Consider the following 27,156-nt stretch of genomic DNA (forward strand, 5'->3'; position numbering starts at 1 on the left):
TCGTTTTAAATGATCCAGTTCTTACGGGTATAACAAATTTGTTTTCAATTGTATGTTGTATAACAAGACAACAACATAAAATACTTTCGATGTATTTCTGTTACGAAAGAATTATGTCTAACAAAGACAATACCAACAAATCTTCTAAAGAAAATCAAAACTTCATAAATTTGATTGATATTTTACTTGTTAGTGTTAGATTAGGTATGAAATTATGGATCGTGGACTTCATTGTCGACCGCTAATAAAATAATAAGTGATAAAACAACCCTTAAACGGTCTGGGCTAGGTTACCCGCACATAAGAAATATGGACTCAGTCTTGGACATGGTTTTACACGAGTCGGGTGTAAATTAGACCGTTTCTAATATTAAAAGTAAAAACCGAATAATTTTACATTGGCCACGGATGCAAAGACTCGTATACTCACCCTTAGTGAATTCATTTTCACAAACCATACCCCAACTTTATCAACATTAATGGCACATCTAATTATCATATGGTGGTTAGAGAAAGAACTAATAATGATTCGAAACTAGTGTAATAACTAGGCAAAATAGTTCGAGTGTGATCATTGTACTACCACGTTAGTATTACCAATCGACCTGTTATAATATGAGTAGCTTGTGTTATAGTATAACATGTTTACTTGTACGAAATAGATTTGTAAGGAATGAGTTATATCTTTTGTTTACCAACACCGAATTAATCAACCTGTTACAATATGAGTAGCCAACATGTTATAACATAAAAAGGATTGTAACACCACGTGGCAGTAAGTCACACCGAAGTGCCTCTCAAACTAGAACATCTCCACAAATGACCCCTTCTTGAAACAACTACTTTTGGTCATATATATTCCAAAACAGTGTCATTTGCTCATGCCAGTTTTTCACTGGTGCTCAGTTTTTTCTACGATATGATATTACAATGACAGAAATTCTACGGAATCCACAATCATCTCATACTATACAGAATATACAAGGGTTGTACAATATACTACTTTCACTCAGAACGAGTAGTTTTTAAGCAGATTAGTACAATCTATTCGGAAGTGCTAGTTCATCAACCAAAGTCTGGCAGTGCCGGTGTCGACTAGGGCAACACCTTTGCAATCCGAACCAACTTTTTACCATTAAGTAGTTGCCAAGCCCTAGCTCAATATGTACTCAAGTATAGGCCATATCACGGCATACGCCAAAATTTTGGGACATCTTAAAGCATCATCAAGTTCTCTTTGAAGACAAAGAAGATGAAATTTTGAAATATGTTGGCCTTGGGGTTGAGGGGCATCCGAGAGATTGCATTATATCCACTACGGTCAGCACTTGAAACTTTGGAGGTGGAGAATTGAGAGCAATGTTATCAACCCGATGCTCAAAGATCTTCCCTTGCTTGTCAAGTTTGTACTCAGAGGTTCCATCAAATCGACCACGACTATCCCAAGGGACTCGTGGAATGCCATGGATGGTCCAGCGAACCATGATTACATTGTCCATGGGCTGCCATACACTAATGACATCAACCCACAAGGCCTTGAAAAATATTTGACCATGGAAACGCAGTGCCCAATATATAGACTTATAATTCTCAATGCCCATAAAGGTATTCATTGGATCTTTGAAAGTGATATCATCCCTATACAGAATACAGAACAATCATTAGCATCTTTTTAAACAAAGCCAAATGTAATGTAAAGAAGCTTTTATGAGACAACACATAACCCAATATTCCAACAAAACCAAATGTAATGTACAGAAGCTTTTATGAGGACAACACATGCACATTTTTCAACAGAACACTCTACATTTGCAAACCCTCAAAAAGTACTGGCAATCTCAAGCATACGACAACACATAACCCAATATTCCAACAATCTTGTTTCAGTTTGCATATACCTCACCCTGGAGGCTTCATCATGAAGGCACTCCCTTATCTATTGAAAGTCTTATAGCCAAACCCTATAAAAGTTATTAACTAGGGCGTACATGAGCTCCATTCAGGACCAAATTTGTCAGTCATACGGGCCAAAATTGCAAGTTCAAAGCATACAGACTGATATAAATTATTATTATTATTTTTTTTTTTGAAAGGAACGACAAACCATAGCAGGAAAGCCTACCAAGAGGCTAACACCACAGAGGCAGACAACACAGAAAGCGATGAGAGGGGATCCAGCACACAGACGCTCCCACAAAGAGCGTCACCCCCAACACCACCAGAACAAAATTAAGGAGGGCAAGGAAGACCATCCTTATTCAAAACAAAGACCAAAGAAGATGGGGGCCCAACAACCCAAACACGAGCAGATGAGCAGATGAAAGCAAATATCAATAAACACAGTCAATCGAAACAGAACTGATGTTATGGAACTATAATGATGAACAGATAGTATCATGTTCAAATCTTCAGTTAGACTTGACCCTCAATTGGGGGTAACATAATGACTAGGTAAAAGAAATGACAACGAATTCCGAGTTCACAATTGCAAATTTGTAGCAAAGATTTCTTATATTCATACTCCGAGGTCCCAAAGTACCGAAAGCATTTAAATTTTTGGTTTACTCAAACTCCCCACGAACTAATTGTTCTTTTCTTTTTTTGAACTTTCTTGGCAACCAAAATGAAGGTACGAAAAATAACGAAATCAAACATTTTAAATTGATCAATTGACAAAGTTCTCAATTTCAATCTATACCAAAATAACAAACAACATAAAATTCATCAACTTTCTTTCAATCTCCCTACATTTCTCAGCAACCAAACAAAGAGTAATTGCAAAACATTGAAAACACAGAGAAGAACAAAGACCAAACCTGTAAATGTCGAAGCTGAGTTCTCTGTAAAACAGCTGAGGAAATTCCTCCCTCAGAGTCCGAATCGCATACCCCATATTCACATAGTAATCCTGCTTCTCTTCCTCTTCTTTGCTCGGCTTCGAACCTCCTCGCTTCACAGGAGCCGAAAACTGTCCGTACAGCCTCACATTTTGGTCGAATTCCGAAACCCTAACCGTACAATCCCTAACCTTGGACGAAACCCTAACCCTAGAACCAAACCCAAATTTATCAATGTTCGTGGAGATTTTAAAGTTTTTGAGATTGGGATTAGGGTTGCAGAAAACTCTGGATATTTCCGGCGAAGGAATGAGAAGTACCATTGGGAGATTTCAGATTTTCAGTCGGAGAATTTGGGGCTCAGAAAAGGCAAGAAAAAGCCATTTTCTCGAGAAAATTTGTAATATTTGGTTTGGGGATTTTATTGGCTGGAGAGGGAAAGGAAAATCTGTTTGGATAATATTATGTTTTGTTTTGGATAAATTGGAATTATCGGTTAATTAAAATAACTAAAATATGTGATTGGTTGTTGGGCACACACGTGCGACGCCTTCCCGTTGGGACTTCCCGCGGTTTTTATTCTTCTGCCGGGACTTCACCGCGGTTACAAAGTATGTTGAATCACGGCCACCTGGTATAACTAAGAAATTTACATGTTATAATATAATACGTTAACTGCAAGTTAATTATTTGCTCTTTAGTATAGATAATAACGTTTGTTAAAAAAAAAAAGTACCCACTAAGTTATCATCGCAAATCTTAATTAATAGCCTAAAAAAAAAATCTAAGAAATAAGGCTTTCAACATATTTGGTCCTAAAGTCTATTTACCTAGTATTGGGTTAAAATTAGGCTAATGGTTGCAATTCAACTTAGAAAATAAATTGAAAAAATAGTAATTTACATCTCATTGGGTTCAATTTTTGAACCACCAAACCAAAACCGAACCAATATTGTTTAGTTTGGGTTTCAATCGTTTTATTTTCAGTTTCGGTTTGGTATTCTGCTCGTTTTTTTTCGTTTTTGATTTTCGGAGCCCACTCCTACTAGTTATCTTCCGTAGTAAGTTATGATAAAGAATCATGAAACAAAAATTGTAAGGGAGAATTGCATAATGTTGATCCGCCAATTGCCTGTAGTTTTGCCTAGGATCCCAATTCAAATCATTGGTACATAATACATATTGCCCACTGCAAACCGTCATTGCTTCATCATTGCATAATCCTAATGAGTTTAAGGTTTTGTCAACTTCAAGATTCTGCCTGACAATACAGCATTCATGACGGATTCAGAAAAATATCACAAGGAGTACTAGTGTAAAAGTTCAGATAAATTTTGTCAAAAAAACCTATCAGTGAGCTATTTAGTCGAGCACTTAATGAATTTGTCGGTGACTGACAAGCCATACTGCCAAAAAATATTGACATCATCTTTAAAAAACCAGCAATTATCTTTTGTATGGATTTTTGAAAATTGGAAAGCGTTTTTTGTGAAACCAAACCAATACCGAAATAGTTTATTGTCAAATTACTTTTAGTTTCACTAAACTTGAAAAATTAAAAAGGAAAAGAAAAGAAACGAATCATATGCTGCTCACAGCGTACATACCCACATCAGAAAACGACAAATCTCTTGCCGTTAATTAAATTTTCGAGCCAGCATCCTTCCAACTGCCATTTTCCGTTACATGAGCGCACTAACTCTCTCGCGCCTCGGCAATAAATACGCTGTCATTTTCCCTTCCTTTTAACTCCAAATTAAATTTAAAATTAAATTAATCCAATAATTTAGAAAAACACCCACCACCTCTCGGCGTTGCTTCAACCACACTCTCTCTCTCTCTACCTCTCACTCCTACCAAAACCTAACCCCCCCCAATCTAACCGCAGCTGTAATTACATATTTAATTGCGTCGTCTTCCAGCAATTTGCAGTAATTTTGATCGTTGGTTCGGTTAGAAATGGAGCTGGAGCAGCACCGACCCGGCAACCCGGCGATGACCTTCGACGAGGTCTCCATGGAGCGCAGCAAGAGCTTCGTCAAGGCCCTGCAGGTTCGATCTTGGGACTGGATCTGAAGTTGATTTCGTTTCAAATTGATTGGCTTGTTGCATTTTATGAATTGGTTGATTGAATTTATGAATTGATCGAATTTGTGGGGTTTCGGATGATTTAGCTTGAAAGTTAAAAATCTGTTGGGTGTTTATGTTTCCGAGAATAATGATTAGCAATGAATTTTGAGCTGTTAATGCCAAGCATTTGTTAAGGAAGTTGAGTTCTTTATGGTAGCTACTGTTGCATTGGTAATGCTATTTAAATTCTCTGAATTGGGCAATATGTAGCTGTACTGGTTTTATGTAAACCAATGGATGTAGCGCAAAGCCTTTTCTTGTTCCAACTTCAGAGGGTTTGTGTTAAGAACGTCGTTTGAAATTATACGGTTTTGCGGTTTGAAGAGAAAAAATAGGGCATTTTTGTAATGGTTGGATCCTCATAGTCTGTTTGCTATGTCTATCTCAGGAACTCAAGAACTTAAGGCCTCAGCTTTATTCTGCAGCGGAATATTGCGAAAAGTCCTATCTTCATAGCGAACAGAAACAAATGTAAGGATCTTTGTTTTACTGGGTTGGAGAAATGTTGGTAAAACTTGCCTGTGCAAGTGTCTGAGAAGGGGGATGATGTGATACTCCAGCATGTCATGCATATCTGGATGCTTTATCATTGCTTGTTTGATTCTCGGTTTTACCGGGAATTCTATGCTCCATTGCTTGCTGGCATTGATTTTAAATTTATGCATCAGGGTACTGGATAACCTGAAAGATTATGCTGTACGGGCCCTTGTTAATGCCGTTGATCACCTTGGCACTGTGGCTTACAAGTTAACTGACCTTCTTGATCAGCAAACCTCAGACGTCTCAACCATGGATCTGAAAGTTACTTGCCTAAATCAGGTGAGGTTTCAAATTTCTGTACGCTGGAATAGAGAGCGTATCAAATAGATAGAGGTTATCCTAACAAACTTCATTTCTCAATGTAGAAACTTCTTACATGTCAAACATACATGGATAAAGAAGGGTCGAGGCAGCATCAGTTGTTGGCCTTCATTCCGAGACATCACAAGCACTACATTTTACCAAGTAAGACACAATATTGTCAACTTCTTGTTAGAGTTGCCCTGTTTGTGATGAGATTTTTTACATCTATTTCCATTTCTCTCCTTGCTAGATTCCATGAATAAGAAGGTACATTTTAGTCCACATGTACAGACTGACACTAGGCAACATCCTTATCAAGCAAGAGCACATCTTCAGTTTTCAAGTATGTCACGTTCCGTTGGATGCTTGCTTATGACTTATGAGTCCACTTTTCATTGGGCGATTAAGCTTTTCTAGTTTATGGCATTTGATTGTACAAGTTCTTATTGTGCACAAGTAATGAGTTTGGCGTTTCAACAATGTGTAACATTTAGGCGCTGCTGCATCAAAAACTCTTTCTTGGCATTTAGCTTCAGAAACGAACTCAACCTTGAAGGGGACTCCACAGGCTCAGACTAGGTAATTCCTATGAGAAACAAGAATCTTGCATATGGTTTCGCTGTGCTTGGTACAAACTTGTTTTTGTTGGTTATCTATTGCGCCTGATACTTCTAAGAAAGCTTAAATGTTTTGGGATATTTACCTTTGTGCAGCATTGGAGACACAAAAATTTCCGTTAACACTGCTGGTGTTTTCCAGCTTGTAGGTATGTTGAATTGGAAAGTTACGTCATCATATCACCTAGCCGCGAATAGATAAGTTTTACTAGAGAAATGATAGTTCTTTATGCTTCGACTAATTTGAATGCAGAAAATGAAGAAGGGAGTGCCTCTAAATCCTTGGCAACTCAGCTTCAGCAACCAAGTGGATTACCTACTTCTGGCGGGGTTAAGCAAACATTGGGTCCTGGACACAGGGTAGAGTGATCATGTCCTCCAAGTTCTGATCTCCGTATTACAGAAGATGGAAAATTTGAAAGCTGATGAGAAGTTATTTTCCTTGCAGGAAGCAGTAGATGGTTCGAAACCAATGACGGCGTTCAGGTCATTTGAGAACCCAAGACGGGACACAGTGCGTGTCCCTGTTCGCAGCAAAAGTGTGCTATCAGCGTTCTTTGCCAAACAGAAATCGAATAAGCTGCAGGCTGGATCCGTCTCGTGAGACCTCATTAAAACAAACAAGTTAAAGATGCTGACACCCACATTGTGTGGGTCAATTTGCCTGTAAATCCCCTTGGCCGTTAGTTTATCAATTGCTTGAAATCAAAATTCTTGTTTCTTTTTTCCCCGGGCTGCTTAATAACGAGCAAATTGTGCACAGAAGTCCCTGTAATGAAGTGGTTGGGGAACTGTCTAGTTGTAGAATGCTGCACCTCATAATTATCTCATTGGTTTCTGGTATCTTACTGAATTATCCGCTTTTAGGCTAGACTACGTCTAAAGATGTGTTTGATTGACCGGTTTTTCTATTTGTTGGTTGGTCATACTCATGGTCTAAAATATTCATAATATCCTGATATTTCCATCGAAATTTTCATGTTTTTGAACTACCGATATTGTTTTGGACTACCGATATTTCCGATATCATTGATATTTTAGACTTTGCTAAGTCACTGATGTATCTTATCATGCAATGTATAAAGTGTAAAATATTGTACTAATTCATTATATATAAATGATTATGGTGTGTTTAAACTTCTTTCATTAATTACTACATATTTTTTATACTCAAAATGTTTGCCAGCTCGCTATATAATCAACTTAAATCAGTTATATCTATCATGCAATGCATTTCTTTCCAATTTTTTGTGATAAACTAATAGATAATTGACTAAATAAATATCATGCAAAGTTTCAATAAAAATTTCCAAGTTTTTCTTACAATTTTCGTGGTTTTTATTCAATTTTTATCGATATCGATAATATCCCGATATTTCTATCGAAATTTTCATGTTTTTGTATTACCGATATTTTCGATATCATCGATATTTTATCCTTTGATCATACTTTTGTCAAGCATGTTATACGAAGAACGTAAGCTAAAATGTTCAGTAACAGTTGGGATCTATATTTTCGTGAAATGTGTCACACGGATGACTTGATTAATCACATGTACTAAAAATTTTCCCATCATTCACAAACCCACTCGTGAAACTTCTTCCTTTCCCCACCAGGCTGGGTGACATTAAGGAAACGACTTACCCCACCAAGCTGGGTGACATTAAGCAAACGACTTGTCGTTTGATGAATCAGATTCGAACACCGACAACAGATCGGCACCTCTAAATCCAAAACGACACCGAAGCAAACTCCTCCTCCTCAGAGGCTCAAAGCTTTGATCTGCTCGTTTTTAACCACCACACTCCGACTGAGAGACACTCCGATCACTCGATCAGCGCCACCATCCTTCTTACTTTTCACATCCTGATTAAATTTCGATAATTTCAACAATCTAACTCAATTTTCAATTCCAAACTGCAAAATCCATCCAAAGTTTGCATCTTTACATCCAAAACCAGAAGCTTCTGCATAAACAAAATCCAATTTTCACACTTTCCCCATCGAATTTCAGCAATTTCCGAAAACCCCATCTCAAAATCTCACTCTACAATCAACCCCAACTCATAAATTTCTCTACAACAATGTCCTCCTTCTTGTACCAAAGACCAATCCACAACCCGCTTTCGGATCCGTACCCGATTTCCCCGCGCTCCTCCACCAATTCCCAAAAACCCTACTCGATCTTCAGCCCCACGACCCTCCTGGTCCTCCTCTCGCTCCTGGTGGTGATGGGCGTCTTCTTCCCCTGGGTGGGCATGCGGGAGAGCTTCTTCTCGGACACCACCAGGCCCTCGACCGCCAAGTGGCGGGACTACACGTTGGCTCAGGCGGCGGAGTTTGTGGCCCGGAACGGGACGGTGATTGTTTGCGCTGTGAGCCAGCCGTACTTGCCGTTTTTGAACAACTGGTTGATCAGTATTACAAGGCAGAAGCACCAGGACAAGGTGCTTGTGATTGCTGAAGACTATGCCACGCTTTATAAGGTCAATGAGCGGTGGCCTGGCCACGCCGTCCTGGTTCCACCTGCACCGGATGCTCAGACTGCCCATAAGTTTGGTTCTCAGGTATAATTGCTGATTCTTGCATCTGGGTTTGGCTTGATTTGTAGTTACATTGGAGTTTTAGCTTATAGTTGGGATTGTTAAAGTTGGTTCATTGAAATAATTGCTAGTTGATTTTGTTCTAATGTTGCGATGCTCAAGTTTTGCTTGTGCAGTTGAGGTTCTGTTTTCGGGTTTTAATTTGATGTTCGAATTTCATTGATCATTACATTGAAGTAATACTAATGCACTAATATCATTTCCCTTCAATATATGGCGTGGAATACTAGTGTTTCTTCCTGTCACATCATTAGCACAATGAAGAATTAGATATGCAAATTTCATTGATCATTGAAATGTTAATTTTTTAATGTATTGTTCTGTTTGCTTCCCGCCCTCACTTAACACGAACTGCCTAAGTTCTTGTTACTTAAACTTCTAAAGAATTGAACTTATCAGGTTTTAGCTCCAGTACATTGTTTCCCCCCTCAATTCTGCTTTATTGCCCTTTGGTTTCGATTGCTTCTCTTGGTGTTTATGTTTGTTCTGTGAACCTGCACATGATGATTAGAACTGTTTGTTTTCATGAACTGTTGACTTATTGCCTTTCAAAAGTGATTTTGATTGGTTTCCTAGTGTAGGGATTCTTCAACTTTACTTCCCGAAGGCCGCGACACCTATTGCAGATTTTGGAGCTTGGATACAATGTTATGTACAATGATGTTGATATGGTGTGGTTGGCTGATCCGTTTCCCTATTTCCAAGGAAACCATGATGTGTATTTCACAGATGACATGACCCCAGTAAGTACACCTAATTTTGGTTTTTAGCTACTTGATGTGCTTAATTAGGAACAGATGCTAGCATGTGCTGTCCTAAATTTCATGTTCATCAGACACCGGGAGGTGTGGTCAGCACAAACTTGATTATTAGTAAAACATAACCTTAAACTTTCCTTAATTTTTCCTTACACAATAAGGGAAACTTTCAATTTTGTGTGTTCTTCGGTGGATGTGAGGCTTTGGGTATTGAGTGGATATATGGTGGTATATTTTGGCACCAGTTAAATACAGAAAGTGACTGCCAAAATCTCTATTTAATTTGTCGTTAGACCCTGCTCGCTGCTGTATGTCTAAAAACTAAAATATATCAGATAACGGTGTTCTAGTGGTAGCAGTTCTTGGTATTTTTCATTTGGAGTCTGCAGTCTAGTCTAATGCTGCAGATATATCTGCACTTTTGTTATGTTTACAAGTGATAATTCTTCTATTTTGGCGACCAGGTCAAACCTCTGAACCACTCTCACGATCTGCCACCTCCAGGAAAGAAAGGACGCACTTATATATGCAGCTGTATGATTTTTCTACGTCCAACCAGCGGAGCAAAGCTAGTTATGAAGAAGTGGATCGAGGAACTTAAAGATCAACCATGGTCCAGAGAGAAAAAAGCAAATGATCAACCTGCTTTTAATTGGGCATTAGACAAACTTGTTAACAAAGTATGTTCACTTTGAAAGTTGTGCTTGATATACCTTGACAAATTATTTAGATCCTTTGAGTGATTATGTTTATAATTTTCTGCAGGTGGATCTCTACCTGCTGCCACAGGCAGCATTCCCAACTGGAGGATTATACTTTAAGAACAAGACGTGGGTGCGAGAAACTAAAGGGATGCATGTCATAATTCACAATAATTATATCCTGGGTTTTGAGAAGAAGATAAAACGCTTCCATGATTATGATCTATGGCTGGTCGATGATCACGCGGATGAGTCTCCTCTTGGGAGAATATGAGATTGAATGACATGATCAATATTTGTTTCCATAGAAGCTCAGCTGTATCGATGCCTGCAGGAAATGCTTCCTACGAATTCGTGTGACCTTCGAGCCCGGTGGGTATTTGTAAGAGACTTGGAAAGGGAAGGGAATGTGGTGTTGTTGGCTCAACTAGTTGTACAAACATTACCTCATGCCTCCCCTTGATCTCCTTTACACACATTATTTGTTGGAATTCAATTACAAATAGAGACTGAGCTTTTGATTGTTTCCCAAAAGAAGGAATGGATGCTTTGCACTCGGAGTCAAATTTTGTCAATTTACTTGGAAAGGAACCTTTTAAGCCACTAGTATAAAATATGAGTTTAGGGCACAGTATTATTCAGAAATTTCCAAATCAAGAACAATAATTGAGATTGTGTCAAGTGGTAATGTAATGGAGTGGTATAAAAGTAAACAAAATCTCAGAAGGGGAAAACTTTTCTTATATATATAGGAAATCTTTAAGGGAAGAGATTCTCATTTTTTTTTATAAAAATGGCGATTAGTTGTGGGGTTCACACTACATCGAATTTTAATGATCCGAACTGTCCATTTTTCAAGTTACATCTCATAGATCATCTTTACAAAATATTAGCCAAATTGGAAATGTTTAAGACATCTAATTAGATTCAAAGAAATTAACAAATACTTTGTTATATAAGAAACAATGAAATTTTATTTTGATAATTAAATAGGCAAATGGTTTCAGATTGAATTGAATTGAATTTTTGTAAGGATGATCTATGAATCGAGACTTACAAAATAGACGTTCAAATCGTTGAAGTTCGATGTGGAGTGAGTATCACACATAATCTCTATTTTTTTGACCCTTCGTATAAAGGAAGGGCGCGCGCGATGTGGAGTGAGTATCACACATAATCTCTATTTTTTTGACCCTTCGTATAAAGGAAGGGCGCGCGCGCGCGCGCACATACACACATATATATATATATATGGATAATGCTACTACACATTTATTTTTATAAGTCACACACTATTATTAACTTTTGATAATTTATTTTCTTCATTTCATTCGATTCGAGGTCGGCATGAGAGATGTAAAAATAAGTGTGAACTGTGTATGCATATGTCAGTCAGACAGCTTACAAGGCATCCCTATTTTTGAAAAAAATGAGATTATTTGTGGGGTTTAAACGACATCAAACTTTAAAAATTTGAACCGTCTACTTTTTATGTTGCAAATCATAGACAATTCTTGTAAAATATTAGCCCAATCGAAAATATTTAAGACATCTAATTGAGCTCAAAGAAATTGACGAACAATATGGTCTAAGAAACATTGAAATTTCATTGTGACAATTGAATGGCAAATGATTTTGAATTGTATTGAATTTTTACAAGAATGATCTATAAATCAAGATTTACAATATAAACAGTTTAAATCGTTGAAATTCGATGTAGAATAAATTCCATAACTAATCCCTATATTTATCCCTCCCCTATAAAAGGCCCTATATATCATGGGATTTGGATCCTCTCCTGAGCAAGGGAGACGGATCCTCTCCTGAGCAAGGGAGACGGATCCTCCTCACCCAAACACACGGGGCGTTGGATTGTGATCCAACGGCTACAAATAGAGAACCTCTCTAAAAGTTATAATAATTGTAGTCATTGGATCAAAATCCAACGATCCGTGTCTTTAGGTCAGGAGGCTCCGTCTCCTTTGCTTAGGAGATGATCTAAATCCTATATCATGCATAATATGTCAGAAAGATAGCATGCATGGCATCATCCCCAACAGGCCCCAACTCGTTGTATAAATCTAATTTAGTGGATTTCTCCATTTTTGTTAATATTTTTTTAGTGTATTTTTTTAGTACATCTATATATTTATACTAATGGAAGGAGGAGTTCGGCTAAGTCACACAATGAGCAATCCAATTTAGTATTAAATTCGCCATCCACGAGATTCGAACCTAAAACCTCTCACTTATAAGTGAAAAAGAATATTATCAAACCATAGTACTGAGTAATAATATTTTGTTACTGTTTGAATAGCAGCTTTGATAATATTAAGAAATGAAAAATGGAATAAATCTAGCCATAAACTAACACACCCCGACCCAGAATGTCCACTAGGACTTCGAATTGAGCTGTACTGGCCGACACCTGGAAGGTGACGAAGCCATAAAGTGTGATAATGTGTAAAATGTGAATAAATTTAAACCTAAAAGTGCCTAGATACATGAGTGCGTGGTGAGCTGTTTTGGACCCATTTCACACGTGATACCGAGCATAAAAAAAGTACAGTGAGGTAAGATAATAATTATACCATCATAAGGAGCCACCTAAACTGGGGAGTGTCACGAGTCCTCGTCAATACAAAACTTTGCTACTAGAACTTGGAGGGGTGCAAAAATAGAAAACGTGAGTGAGTAACACAAAGATTTTCAAAATCATTTCAATTATCAAAGGTAGTAACCCCTCATCGTAAAACCTATATAGTTTCCAGAAAATCATACTACGTATAAGTATGAAATCAAAAGTATGCTAACAGTAAATCCAGATGTATACCACTACACAACATCTCATTAGCAATATAAATAATCATGTGCTTAATGACCCATGCTAGCATGCAAGTCGGAATCACCTATGGTGACCTGTACGACTGCACCCATATCTCATCAATCAATGCTAGTACATAAGTCGAAGTCACCTATAGTGACCTGTACAACTCATCCATATCTCATCAATCAATGCTAACACATAAGTCGAAGTCACCTATAGTGACCTGTACGACTCATCCATATCTCATCAATCAATGCTAGCTCATAAGTCGGAGTCATCTATAATGACCTGTATAACTCATCCATATCTCATTAATCAATGCTAGCTCATAAGTCGGAGTCACGTATATAGCTCATTTACCCATTCCTACACACGAGTCGGAACCACCTAAAGTGGTCTGTACGACAGGCAAGGTGTAAATAAATACGCTCAAGTGCTACGATCACGTGAAGGCTGTGCGAAGTATCGCAAGTCACCTACGAGTTGGAACCGGAGGTGAACGATCACGTGAAGGCTAGGCCTTGGCCTCGGGCAGAAGCACTAACACTAGGGTGCAGGTTTATGAGCTCTAACTGCATTTATTATAACATGTACGACTCATGGTCAACTTGTACGACAATGTCAGAGTTGCCTATTATTGCAACTTGTATGACAAGGTCGGAGTTGCCTAAAGTATAAATATGGTCATGCCATAACTTGATCGTTTCAAGTAACACCATAATTCACCTGAACTTACCTATGCGTCCTATGTTTCTCTTCGCACTTCAAGGCATTCACAGTAATTACTTACAGGTCGTATACATATGGATATGCCATCATGCAATCTAATATTCAACCATGTCATAGCATTTACTAATATATACATATATATAATGTTTGTACCATCCTTGACCAATCCTGAAACTACTGAGCACCGGTCAACGTTATACTGTTACGGACCTAGAAGAGTTTCCCTACAACCAGGAGGCCAATCATAGCACGACACGTGTCAACACCAGAAGCAAATCATAGCACGACACGTGTCAATATCAGAAGCCAATCACAACACGACACGTGTCAATGTCAGAATCAAACTAGAAACTCTCTTCTATAAATAGAGATCATTCTCTCACAATATTTCCTAATGTCATTTGTACTAAATCATTCACTAGTACTCACTAAAGGAGAGCTTGAACCTATGTACTTGTGTAAACACTTCACAATTAATGAGAACTTCTCTACTCCGTGAACGTAGCCAATCTGGGTGAACCACGTACATCTTGTGTTTGCTTCCCTGTCCCTATCCATTTACATACTTATCCATACTAGTGACCGGAGCAATCTAGCAAAGGTCACAAACTTAACACTTTCTGTTGTACCAAAGTCCTCACTAATTTTGTGCATCAACATTTGGCGCCGTCTATGGGAACGACATTTATTCCCACTCTATTTAGCTTTGTCAAGCTGGTTTCCACCATTCGTACACTCTCTTTTGACCAGGCATCCCTCTCCAACATGGGAAGCGAAAGAAGACACAACACACAGAATGACACCCCTCTTGCACCTAGTGCGAAGCAACGAAAGAATGAAGGAAAAATGGTTGCTCTTCAAGCTAAAGTCGATGAGCTAGAAGCTCAAAACAACAAGATATCAATGAAGAATGAGGTCCTCCAGGAGCAGTACGAGAAGCTCTTTGAGACGTTTCACGAAACTATGTGTACTCAAACACGCGAGCTTGTTGCCCTTGTGGACATCAACCATCATCTGGGTGCCCCTCAACACGGAGGGTCACCTTCCTTCAACATGGGTATTCCTAATGAGGAACGAGCTAATCATCAAAACATTGATCAACATGAGACTTCTCTCAACCCAGCTGCTTCGACCCGAAGCAGAAGAAGTGGAGGAAGACACCTTCTTGCAGAAGGGTTGGAATGATCGAAAGCCGTTTATCGTGACTGTTGAGACTTCCTAAAGCAACGTCGAGAGAATCCCCTCCACATATGCTCGAAGATCAATGACCCAAGGGTTTCTGAAAGACTCGGTCCCCTCCCACGACCCAGGCCAGCTGCCAATCTAGGGAAAGAACGACATGTCCTAGAGGAACATGAAGGTACATGAGACTCTGAGGTATTCCGACAGACTCGCCCTAGAAGTCAGTACAGCAAGTCCAAGGAAAAATCACATGCCCTTGCTCAAACTTTCCTACTTCCAAGAGGCGATGGAAACTTACGAAAGAAAATCTCAGTGGTACATAACTCCACTCAAGACCCCATTGTCCTACAGCTCTTTGAGGAAGTAAACAAGTTGAAGGCCGAACGTCAGCTCGAGATACCTGACTGGAACCAACCCAGGCTTGGCCCTTTCACAAGGAAGATCCTTGACACCCCCTTCAAGCGAAGACAAAACAAAAGCTTGGTTTACAACTCTATACTGGAAGGGAGGACCCAATTGAACACCTTAACCTCTTTGAGTCCACCATGGTATATCGGATGCACACCGACGAAGAGCGATGTCTTCTCTTCCCCTCCACCCTCTCTGGCGGAGCTCTAAACTGGTATTGTCGTCTTCCACTTGAAACAGTAGACTCATTTGAAGAACGGATGAAACTGTTTGTCTCTCAACACATCTTCCAGACCGATCGCTTGCATTCTGCAGATGATTTGTACACTATTCGCCAGAAGCCGGACGAGTCACTACGAGAGTATGCTGGTCGTTTCAACCATAAGTATTCTCGCTGCACTGAGGCAGATGACAAGACCGCCCTTAAGGCCTTCACGGCAGACCTACATGATTGTTTCTTCAAGTACATGATCAATGCCAACACTTGGAAGACTTACTCTGAGGTGATGGCACATGCTTACAACCATGCATCCGCCGAGGTAAGGACATATCAAGGGAAACCCTCCACAACCACCCCTTACCAGCAAGTAAAGAGTGGAAGCCAGATCCAACTAAATGAGAAAACCTCGACCTTCCAAACGGCAGCGGTGCCTCCCCCTGCCTTACTTAATACTTTGCCAAGTTAACAGACATATCAATCTCAGGGCAAAAGGAAAGATTTCCATCCTTACCAGTCTCATTTTAGTAAAAGGAGTAAGGGATACTACCGCAATAACCAAGGGTATCGCCATGATAATCCCCGACCCCAGGCAGTCAACACAGTGGGTTAAGCACGTGTCAGGACAACCCCTACCCCGAGGTATGAGGCATACACACCTTTGAACGCCACATGCGTGGCCATTTACCCCAGTATAGCACACTTGATACCGAAGCCAAAGCCGAAGAACCCGGATTACAAGCCCATGAAGAACACGGGCACGTTTTGCTGCTACCACGAGCATAATGGCCATGATGAAGAGAAGTGTATCTCTCTTCGTGATCATATTGAAACTTTGGCACGTGAAGGAAAAATTGATCAATTCCTCCTTCACCCTCCAAGGGGTAACCATAACCAACGCCAGGTAAATGTGATATATTCCATAAGTGGTGGCACACCCATATCTAAATCTTCCAATAGGGCCAAGAAAAATAGTGAACGAGCTTTAAGGTCTGGCCACCAAGTGTTTCACGTGGAAGACATCAGGGGAGGTAAGTATGAAAAGTCTAACTGGGATCCAATATGTTTCTATCCTGAGGAATAAAGAGGTATCATCAACCTTCACAACGACCCACTAATCATGGAAGCTCACATAGCCAACTTTGAAGTACGACGAATTCTGGTAGACACGGGGGCTTCGGTTAATATCATGTTTGCTGAAGCTTTCAGGGCACTTAATGTAGCTGAACACTTGCTCGACTGCTCGATTTCCCCTCTGATAAGCTTCTCCGGTGATATCGTGCAACCTTTGGGGAGCATACACTTACCTTTCACCATTGGTACAGGCCCTTACACAGCTACCATTACCACTAACTTCCCGGTGGTTGATTGCCCAACGGCATACAATGTCATCTTCGGACGCACATGCATCAATGATCTCAAGGCCATGGTATCCACACATATGTTGTTGATGAAATTTCCAACCTCCTATGGCAATGGTTACATCAGAGGAGATCAACTTAGTGCACGATCATGTTACAACATTTTGGTCAAGCAACAACACCTGCCTGTGCCCAAGGAAACCCTTTCTATACATGACCAAATCATAAAAACCAGCCCAGACGAAGCCAACTTAGATCTTCACAGTGGCAACAATCAACCCAACGATCCTCAAGATGACTCTTTCACCCAGCAAGCACAACCCGTTGAAGAGTTGGAGAAAATCTATATCTCAAAAGATTATCTGGATCGTATGGTGAAAATTGGTACCACCTTGTCACCACCCATTTGGTTGACATTGATTTCTTTTTTGCAAGAGAACACTGAGGTTTTCGCCTGGTCATACGAGGACATGCCACGCATCTCTCCCGATATAATCTGTCATCGCTTAAGTATTGACCCCAAGACCAAGCCAGTGAGACAGAAGCGAAGATCTTATGATGCTGAACGGTATGAGGCAATGAAGGCAGAAGTTGAAAAACTCAAAGGCATAGGCTTCGTCCGCGAAGTCAATTATCCAACGTGGGTAGCAAATGTTGTCCTTGTTAAGAAGAATCCGACCAAGTAAAGTCTCCTGCTCCAAAAGGTCTTGTGGAGAATGTGTGTCGATTATACCGACCTAAACAAATGATGCATGAATGATAGCTTTCCTCTTCCTTTCATAGACAGACTTATAGACTCTACGGCAAGGTGTGAACTCCTAAGCTTCATGGATGCTTACTCAGGATACAACCAAATCCTCATGAACCCTCCAGACCAAGAACACACAGCCTTCACTACTGACAGGGGACTATATTGCTATAAAGTCATGCCCTTCGGCCTAAAGAATGCAGGAGCGACTTATCAGAGACTAGTCAATTCAATGTTCGCCGAACAGATTGGGAAGAGCATGAAAGTTTACGTTGATGATATGCTAGTCAAGAGCAAACATGCTGACCGACACATCACCAACCTATCTGAAACTTTCACCATTCTGAAGAGGTATCGAATGAGGTTGAACCCCAACAAATGTGCCTTTGGCATAGGCTCTGGCAAATTCTTAGGCTTCATAATAAGCCAACGAGGCATTGAGGCTAATCCCGAGAAGATCAAAGCAATCCTCGACATGAAGGAACCAGTAACTTCAAAAGACATCTAGAGCCTTACTGGCAAGGTGGCAGCCTTAACTAGGTTCATCTCTAAGGCTACCGACAGATTGCTCATTTCTTCAAAGAACTTAAGGGAAATAAGAAGTACATTACATGGACTGATGAATGCGCTGAGGCATTCAAAAACCTCAAAGACTACATGAGTAAAGCCCATTTGCTCTCCAAACCTAAGGTTGGTGACATTCTCATTATCTATTTGTCAGTATCGGCTTCAGTAGTAAGTTCCGTTCTCATTCCGTTCTCATTCGAAATGATGGTAATGTCGAACAGCCTGTCTACTACGCTAGCAATGCCTTACAAGATGCGAAGACACGATACTCCAACATTGAGAAATTGGCTCTAGCATTGGTCATGTCTGCTCGAAAACTTCGCCTTTATTTCCAAATACACTCCATCATCATGCTTACCAATCATCATCTTCGATAGATATTCCAAAGTCATGACACTTCTGGCTGAATGATCAAATAGGCGATAACATTGGGTGAGTTTGACATCTCCTACCAACCAAAGTCAGCTGAGAAGGGCCAAGCAGTGGCAGACTTCATCGCCGACTTCACATATCCTGTTGACATTGTTTCTACGCCTAAAGAAGTGGTTTCATTACCCTCAGAAGCTCAGAAAATAGAACCAACAGCCCCAGCATAGAGTCTATATGTTGATGGCTCGTCCAACCAACAAGGTTGCGGAGCAGGACTAATCCTTACGACCCCTGACAAAGTGACGATGGAGTATGCTCTTCATTTCAAATTCAAGGCGTCGAACAATGAGGCCGAATATGAAGCCCTCCTAGCAGGCTTACGTTTGACAAACACCTTGGGGTTAAACAAATTGATATCTTCAGTAACTCCCAATTGGTGGTTAACCAGGTCACCAACAACTTTGACGCTAAGGATAGCTCAATGGCAGCATATCTGGCACAAACACAATTGTTGCTCAAGCACTTCCACTACCAGATCACCCAAATTCCTCGAGCGGCAAACAGTCATGCAGATGCTTTGGCTCGCCTTGCCTCAGCGGTGGAAGACAAGATTAGGAGAAAAATTCAGATCGAATTGTTGGCAGCACCAAGCACCATGGTTGCGGAAGTGTGTAACTTACAACAAGGAGATAGTTAGATTACCCTGATTTATAGATTCCTTGCTCATGGCACCCTTCCAAATGACAAAGTCCAAGCTAAGCAAATTCAATACAAGGCTACCCGTTACTTGATCATTAATGACCAACTCTACAAGCGGGGTTTTAACCTACCATACCTAAGATGTCTTACTCCCACAGAGGCGGAAATTGTCCTTCGGGAAATACATGAAGGAGTCTGCGGAGATCATGCTGGATCTCGATCCCTAGCACACAAGGCTTTTCGCCAAGGATATTACTGGCCAACACTCCACCAAGATGCCATTAGAATATCCCGCTCATGTGATAAGTGTCAACGCTATATAACTATTCCTCACTCCCCTCCCGAGCCGCTTATTCCTATGATCGGTCCTTGACCCTTCGCCCAATGCGGACTTGATGTGATCGGCCCAATGCCTGCAGGGAAGGGCAAGGTTCGCTATGCAATCGTTGCAGTTGACTACTTCACAAAGTGGGCTGAAGTAGAACCCTTGGCAACCATTACTGAGGTAAAAATAGAAGACTTCGTATGGAAGAACATCCTTTACAGATTCGACGTTCCCAATGCGATAGTCACTGACAACGGGCGACAGTTCGACAACAATAAGTTCAGGATGTTCTGCTCTAAGTTCAACATCAACTTATGTTTTGCCTCCCCAGCTCATCCCCAGTCTAATTGACAAGTTGAAGCCATCAACAAAATAATTAGGCGAACTTTGAAAACCAGCTTGGACAAGGCTAAAGGTTGTTGGCCAGAATTTGTACCCCAAGTTCTTTGGTCATACCGCACTTCGTATCTAACATCAATAGGAGAAACCCCATTCTCACTTGCCTTTGGTACAGACGCAGTTGTCCCAGTTATGCTTGAGCAAGCAAAGTTCCGAGTCTAGAACTACGTGCAAAGCAAAAATGACAAACAGCTTACCCTCAACTTAGATCTAGTCGAGGAACATAGAAACCAGGCTCACTTAAGGAATGTCACCTACAAGCGGCGCATCTCCAACTACTATGACTCAAGGGTCAAACCTCATTTTTTCAAAGTGGGGGACTGGGTATTGAAGAAAAGATTACTTTGCGACAGAGTCCCGAGTGAATGAACACTTAGTCCAAACTGGGATGGACCGTTTGAAGTTGTTGGCATCAGTCGCCCTGGCTCCTACAAGCTTAGAAGCTCTTATGGCAAGACCTTTGGCCATCCATGAAACGCTGATCACTTGAAGTACTATTACAAGTAAACTCACATTGTATAAGTGTTAAGCTTCAGCTGTTCGGCATCCCATGTAACGAAGACTATTTGACATGAATTCAATAAAGAGGTGATTTAGACAACTTGATCCTAATCCTCTTACATTCTTAGCAATGAAACACTCGAGCTCAAAGCTTCAACATGAATGCTTCCAACATGAAACAAAGCCTAAGTATATGTCAACAAGACTATACAAATAAACGAACAGCTTCACAGTATATTCGTTCAATCATACATTCCAACACATTCATACATAAGCCAACTGTGCTTTGAAAGGGTTCAACATATTTTGTGTCATTCAACACTTGCTACATAGTGCCTAGACACCTTGCCTTTATTCTCACCAACCAGGTGATGAAATGTGAAGAAGGAACTCATCTTCATGCCACCAACCAAGTGATGAAATGTACAACCCGTACTCTCATTCATGTCACCAACCAGGTGATAAAATGTACAACCCGTACTCTAATATCATTTGGCAACTTACCACTCATGCCACCAACTAGGTGAAGAATGAACTCATCTTCATGCCACCAACCAGGTGATGAAATGTACAACCGGTACTCTCTTTCATGCCACCAACCAGGTGATGAAATGTACAACCCGTACTCTAATATTATTTGGCAACTGGCCATTCATGCCACCAACCAGGATGAAATGTACAACATGTACTCTCCTTCATGCCATCAACCAGGTGATGAAATGTACAACCCGTACTCTAATATCATTTGGCAACTTGCCACTTATGCCACCAACCAGGTGAAGAAGAAACTCATCTTCATGCCACCAACCAGGTGATGAAATGTACAACCCATACTCTAATATCATTTGGCAACTTACCATTCATGCCACCAACCAGGGAAAGAAGGAACTCACATTCGTACCACTAACCAAGTGATGAAAGCAACTCACCATTCATTCCACCTACCAGAAGATGAGTGGTACAACTTATACATGTGAACTCCTAGCATTCACAAATAATAAAAAATCCTCAAGCTTGACAACTCAACTAGAGGAGCACTTATACCCAACAAGAGTTATAGTCATCAACAAAGCTTTATTACAAGCCAACAACAACTTCAGTGCATGGCATATGAAGATCAAGCTATTCAGGTCTCTTGCATCTGCTTCAAACATTTCCCCACTGTAACAATGCAAACACTACAACTCGTAGAAAGCTTCACACACTCTTAATCAAGACAGTGTGAAGCAAAATCAATTTATGGTGCCAACAAGAGCTTCATTAATGGAGGGCAACCACAATTCTCAAAAGCTTCACACACTCTTGATCAAGACAGTGTGAAGCAAAACCAATTTATGGTGCCAACAAGAGCTTCATCAAAGGAGGGCAACCATAATTCTCAAAAGCTTCGCACACTCTTGATAAGACAATATGAAGCAAAATCAATTTATGGTGCCAACAAGAGCTTCATCAATGAAGGGCAACCACAATTCTCAAAAGCTTCACACACTCTTGATCAAGACAGTGTGAAGCAAAACCAATTTATGGTGCCAATAAGAGCTTCATCAATGGCGGGCAACCATAATTCTCAAAAGCTTCACACACTCTTGATCAAGACAGTGTAAAGCAAAACCAATTTATGGTGCCAACAAAAGCTTCATCAAAAGAGTTCAACCACAATTCTCAAAAGCTTCACACACTCTTGATCAAGACAGTGTGAAGCAAAACCAATTTATGGTGCTAACAAAAGCTTCATCAATGGAGGGCAACTACAATTCTCAAACATTCGAAGCAAATTCAAGACTATTTGAAGCAAATTCAATTTATATGGTTCATCCAAACCTTCGACTACTACAAGGTGTGGCTTGCATCACAATCTCTTACTCAACAATGTGGAAGCAAAATTTGTATATGTTGTCTCTCCCACATTTTCAAATTTCTAGTTTCCCAAAAAAAAAAAGGGGAAATTCAACAAAAGCTTTAACTCCAAAGCTTCACCAACAAAAGCTTCACCAATCGAGGACAACAACAAATTCTCAAAAGCTTTACCCTATCTTGATCAAGATAGTGTGAAACAAAATCAATTCATGGTACCCAACAAAAACTTCACCAACAAAAGCTTCAACTCCAAAGCTTCACCTACAAGGCTTCAGCTCCAAAGCTTCACCAACAAAAACTTCATCAATGGAGGACAACTACAAATTCTCAAAAGTTTCACACTATCTTCAAGATAGTGTGAAGCAAAATCAATTCATGGTACCCAATAAAAGCTTCAACACAAAAGCTTCACCTATAAAGCTTCATCCACAAAAGCTTGACCCACAAAAGCTTGACCCACAAAAGCTTCACCTACAAAAGCTTCACCCACAAAAGCTTCACCCACAAAAGCTTCACCTACAAAAGCTTGACCCACAAAAGCTTCACCCACAAAAGCTTCACCTACAAAAGCTTGACCCACAAAAGCTTCACCTACAAAAGCTTGACCCACAAAAGCTTCACCTACAAAACTTCAACACAAAAGCTTCACCTACAAAAGCTTCACACTATCTTTAAATAGATAGTGTGAAGCAAAATCAATTCATGGTGCCTAACAAAGCTTCAACCTCAAAGCTTCACCTACAAAACTTCAACACCAAAGCTTTAAAATATATATATATATATATATATTATTTTTAATTTTTTTTTCGAAAATTCGAAAATAAAAATATTGCCTAGGCCTCCTCTTCTTTGGGCCTAACAACTTTCATAACAAATATATATGAAGAAGGAGTTTTGGGCTACCACTTAGAAAGGAAATGTCTCATTCGTCAACTCCCTCGACCGGAGACTTGGGGGACTCCTACCATATGCTACTGCACCTTGATACTCGGAAGTCTCACGACCACTCAGTGACTTGGATTTTTCAAGTCTCCAAATAAGAAGTTTTCCTCACTCGAGAAATTAAGGGAGCACTACCTCAACCTACATGCTTCACTCACAAAGTTTCAACATACAAGCTTTAACAAAAGGAAAAATTCAAAGAACTTAGTGAAGAAAGCCTTGGTGTATTTAACATAATACGTTGAAATGAAGCAAAGCTTGTTTATTGATATCTCCGATAAGTTACAAATATGTACATATACATGAATCAAAATAAATAAACAAGAGGAAGCCTTCACAAAGGTTGCTTAGGAGAAGTCTCAGCAGTCAGCAGAGCCCCAAAAAGAGGAGGCACCATAGGGTGATTATTCGAAGTCTCAGTGCTAGGCAAAACCCCAGAAGGAGGAGGCACCGAAGGTTGATCATTTGGAGCTTTATTACACGGTACAGCCCCAGAAGATGAAGGCAATAAATGCCTTTGGAACAAACCCACAAACCTCTGATGATCAAGTAAAATCGACCATCAAATTCTTGCAGCTGGTCGAGCTTCCTCTTCATGTTTGTAGCATAGTCATGTGTGAGCCTGTGCAACTGTTTATTCTCATGCTTGAGCCATCTGATATCCTGTTTGAGACTTATCACTTCAGCCGCCAATGATTCAACTTGGCGGGTTCGAACAAATAGGCGTTAGACCATATTAGACACAGAACCTGCACACTGAACAGTGAGAGCCAGAGAATCCTTAACAGCCAACTCATCAGACTGTTTGGAAAGTAGTCTGTTATATTTGGGAGTGAGAATGTTCCTAGCCACCACTGCAGTGGTCATATCATTTTTCATTACAGAGTCCCCAACGGTAAGAGGACCAATAGGGGATAAGAAGGATGTGCGCCATATGTTGTCTTGAGAAGGCATGGCTGCCTCTTCACTAAAGTTCAAGTAAAAACGACGGTCGGATGGGCCAAACATTCTCAGAAATGATGAAGGAGAAATGAGGTGCAATAAATCTCTGAAGTAAGGGGAAAATTCCTACAAGCAATAACTCTCTGAAAGTACTCCTTGCACATAATTGGTGCCCTTATAAAAGAAAAGGCAACAGAGCCGTTAGTTCAAAAATCGAAGAGGCACCACTCTTTTCGGATTCCGAAGAGGCACCACTATCCGGATTTCGAAGAGGCACCACTTTCCACATGCAACATCAGCTCCTTGGGTACCACAGATAACTTTGCCAAAGATCTCTGACAAAGTTTAGACACATAAATTTTGAAGGTCCAGTTACCCTATTATTACCCGTAAGGGTAAAGGAACAGCATCACTGCTTGATAACTAGAAAGTCCCAATATGTGTCAACCTCCGTGCTCCGTGGCAAGGCAGACTGGCAAAAATGCCCAACCTTTACTCACATTCGAGAAAACATTCCCAACAAGATTGCTTGCTCAAAAATCGAAGAGGAACCACTCTTCGAATCTCGAGAGCCAAACTTCCAATATGATTACTTTCTCAAAAATTGAAGAGACACTGCTCTCCGAATCTCAAGAGTCAGACTCCCAACAAGATTGCTTTCTCAAAAATAAAAAAGGCACCATTCTCTGAATCTCGAGAGCCAGATCCCCGACAGGATTGCTTGTTCGAAAACCGAAGAGGCATCGCTCTCTGAACTTTGAGAGCCAGATTTCCTTGGATAAAGCTTGTCTGCAATCTTCACACGCAACATCATCTTTCCAGATACCACATACCACTTTTTCAAACGCTCTGACAAAGTTAAAACATGTGAAGCTTGCAGCTCCCATTACATTGCTATGACCAAGAAGGGTAAAGGAATAACATTATTACTTGCTCAAAAATTGAAGAGGCACCGCCCTCTGAATCTCGAGAGCCAGACTCCCAACAGCATTATTACTTTCTCAAAAGTCGAAGAGGCACCGCTTTTCGAATCTCAAGAGCCAAACTCCCAACATGATTGCTTTCTCAAAAATCGAAGAGGCACCGCTCTCCGAATCTCGAAAGCCAGATTCCCGACATGATTGCTTGTTCGAAAACCGAAGAGGCATCGCTCTCTGAACTTTGAGAGCCAGATTTCCTTGGATAAAGCTTGTCTGCAATATTCACACGCAACATCAGCTTTCCATATACCACATACCACTTTTTCAAAATGCTATGACAAAGTTAAAACACGTGAAGCTTGCAGCTCCCACTACATTGCTACGACCAAGAAAGGTAAAGGAATAGCACTACTACTTGTTGTTAGGGAGACTCCTATATATGTCAACCTCCATCCTTCATAGCTAGGCAAAACCTACAAATAAAAAAAAATGCTCAACTTTTCTTCACATCCGAGAGGGCACTCTCAGCAGAGTCTCTCAAAATACTCAGCTTCTTTTCCTCCCGATAATACCTCTGCAAACAAGCCACACCATAGCAAGAGTATCTCATATCATCAGGGTTAAAAGCAAGAGTATCCCATATCATGCTTTTCCCCTGTCTTTTCCTTTGGCCTTGTTCTTACCTGCAAGACAAGGAGAAAGAGAGCAATCAGTCAGCACTTGGAATCAAGCTTCTAGTCAGGAACTGACTGCCTGGAACCCCTTGTCTGATTACTTACATGGCATTGCTCTCGAGTACTCATCTTCAACATCTTATGCTTCTAGAGAAGATACCACATCTGCCTGAGGAACAGATAGGGCAAGTGAGAATGATACAAGGAAGCATGTGGAGACAAGCGTAACAGAACACGTGCCGATACATCCACTACTTTGTCAACAGCAAAAGTATCCCATATCATTAAGGTCGAATGTACTCTAAATTTGATGGACTTGTTTTGACCCTCAAATTCTTGAGTCGGCCTTATACTCTGAAGGGAACCAGAAAACCCTCCAGCCCAGTTCAAGAATAAGCCTGTGGAAAGTTACTTCTTCAAAAGCAAAAGTATCTCATATCATCTTTTCTCCATTTACTTCTCCTTATCATTGGTGCTATTTAGACACAATGAGAAGAAGAATAATCAACCGGAAGCCGAAGTCGAACCTCCGATCCAGGTTGCTTACTTGGAAGTCTGATTTCTTACCTTGTATGTTACCTCATTCGGCAAATCTCCTAGCTCAACGACTTGGGGGACTCCTACTATAGGGTTTGTATCGCACTTAACCAAGCCCGAAACTACAAGTAAGCTTCAAGTGAAATTGATACATTATCTTGTGCATCTTCATCGGTTAAAGATACCACCCCTGGATGGAGGAAAAGTACTTCTAGAGAAAATGCCACATCTACATATGAGACAGATAAGGCAAGTGAAAATGATACCACACTTCGGTACTTAGAAGTTTCGTGATTACTCAGTGGCTTGGATCTTGCAAGTCCCCAACCGAGGAGCTTCCCTCACTCGGGAACTTAGGGGAGCACTGTTTGTACCATACTTGACCAATCCCGAAACTACTGAGCACCGGTCAACGTTATACCGTCAAGAACCTATAAGAGTTTTCCTACAACCAGGAGGCCAA

General features: G+C 40.4%; 3 protein-coding genes across 3 annotated transcripts; 2 read left to right on the top strand and 1 right to left on the bottom strand.

The window, feature by feature from the left end:
* Positions 1 to 827: 827 nt before the first annotated feature.
* Positions 828 to 3,369, bottom strand: LOC103417611 (uncharacterized). Its single transcript, XM_017327394.3, has 2 exons — positions 2,817 to 3,369; positions 828 to 1,638 (listed from the first exon to the last, which is right to left on the bottom strand). The coding sequence occupies exons 1-2, from the start codon at positions 3,158 to 3,160 to the stop codon at positions 1,227 to 1,229; spliced, it is 756 nt and encodes a 251-aa protein (XP_017182883.2). The 5' UTR covers positions 3,161 to 3,369; the 3' UTR covers positions 828 to 1,226.
* A 1,139-nt stretch (positions 3,370 to 4,508) lies between these two features.
* LOC103406177 (protein ABIL1-like) lies at positions 4,509 to 7,270 on the top strand. The gene is made up of 9 exons (XM_029099178.2): positions 4,509 to 4,889; positions 5,356 to 5,438; positions 5,636 to 5,786; positions 5,873 to 5,972; positions 6,061 to 6,153; positions 6,305 to 6,389; positions 6,524 to 6,576; positions 6,681 to 6,787; positions 6,876 to 7,270. Exons 1-9 carry the CDS (start codon positions 4,797 to 4,799, stop codon positions 7,029 to 7,031), a joined length of 921 nt encoding a protein of 306 aa, XP_028955011.1. The 5' UTR covers positions 4,509 to 4,796; the 3' UTR covers positions 7,032 to 7,270.
* A 694-nt stretch (positions 7,271 to 7,964) lies between these two features.
* LOC103406178 (UDP-D-xylose:L-fucose alpha-1,3-D-xylosyltransferase MGP4) lies at positions 7,965 to 11,049 on the top strand. Its single transcript, XM_008345186.4, has 4 exons — positions 7,965 to 8,994; positions 9,612 to 9,773; positions 10,253 to 10,468; positions 10,554 to 11,049. The coding sequence occupies exons 1-4, from the start codon at positions 8,512 to 8,514 to the stop codon at positions 10,761 to 10,763; spliced, it is 1,071 nt and encodes a 356-aa protein (XP_008343408.2). The 5' UTR covers positions 7,965 to 8,511; the 3' UTR covers positions 10,764 to 11,049.
* The last annotated feature ends 16,107 nt before the right edge of the window (positions 11,050 to 27,156 follow it).

This window comes from Malus domestica, chromosome 01 (assembly GCF_042453785.1).
Source record: "Malus domestica chromosome 01, GDT2T_hap1".
Taxonomy (NCBI): Eukaryota; Viridiplantae; Streptophyta; class Magnoliopsida; order Rosales; family Rosaceae; genus Malus; species Malus domestica.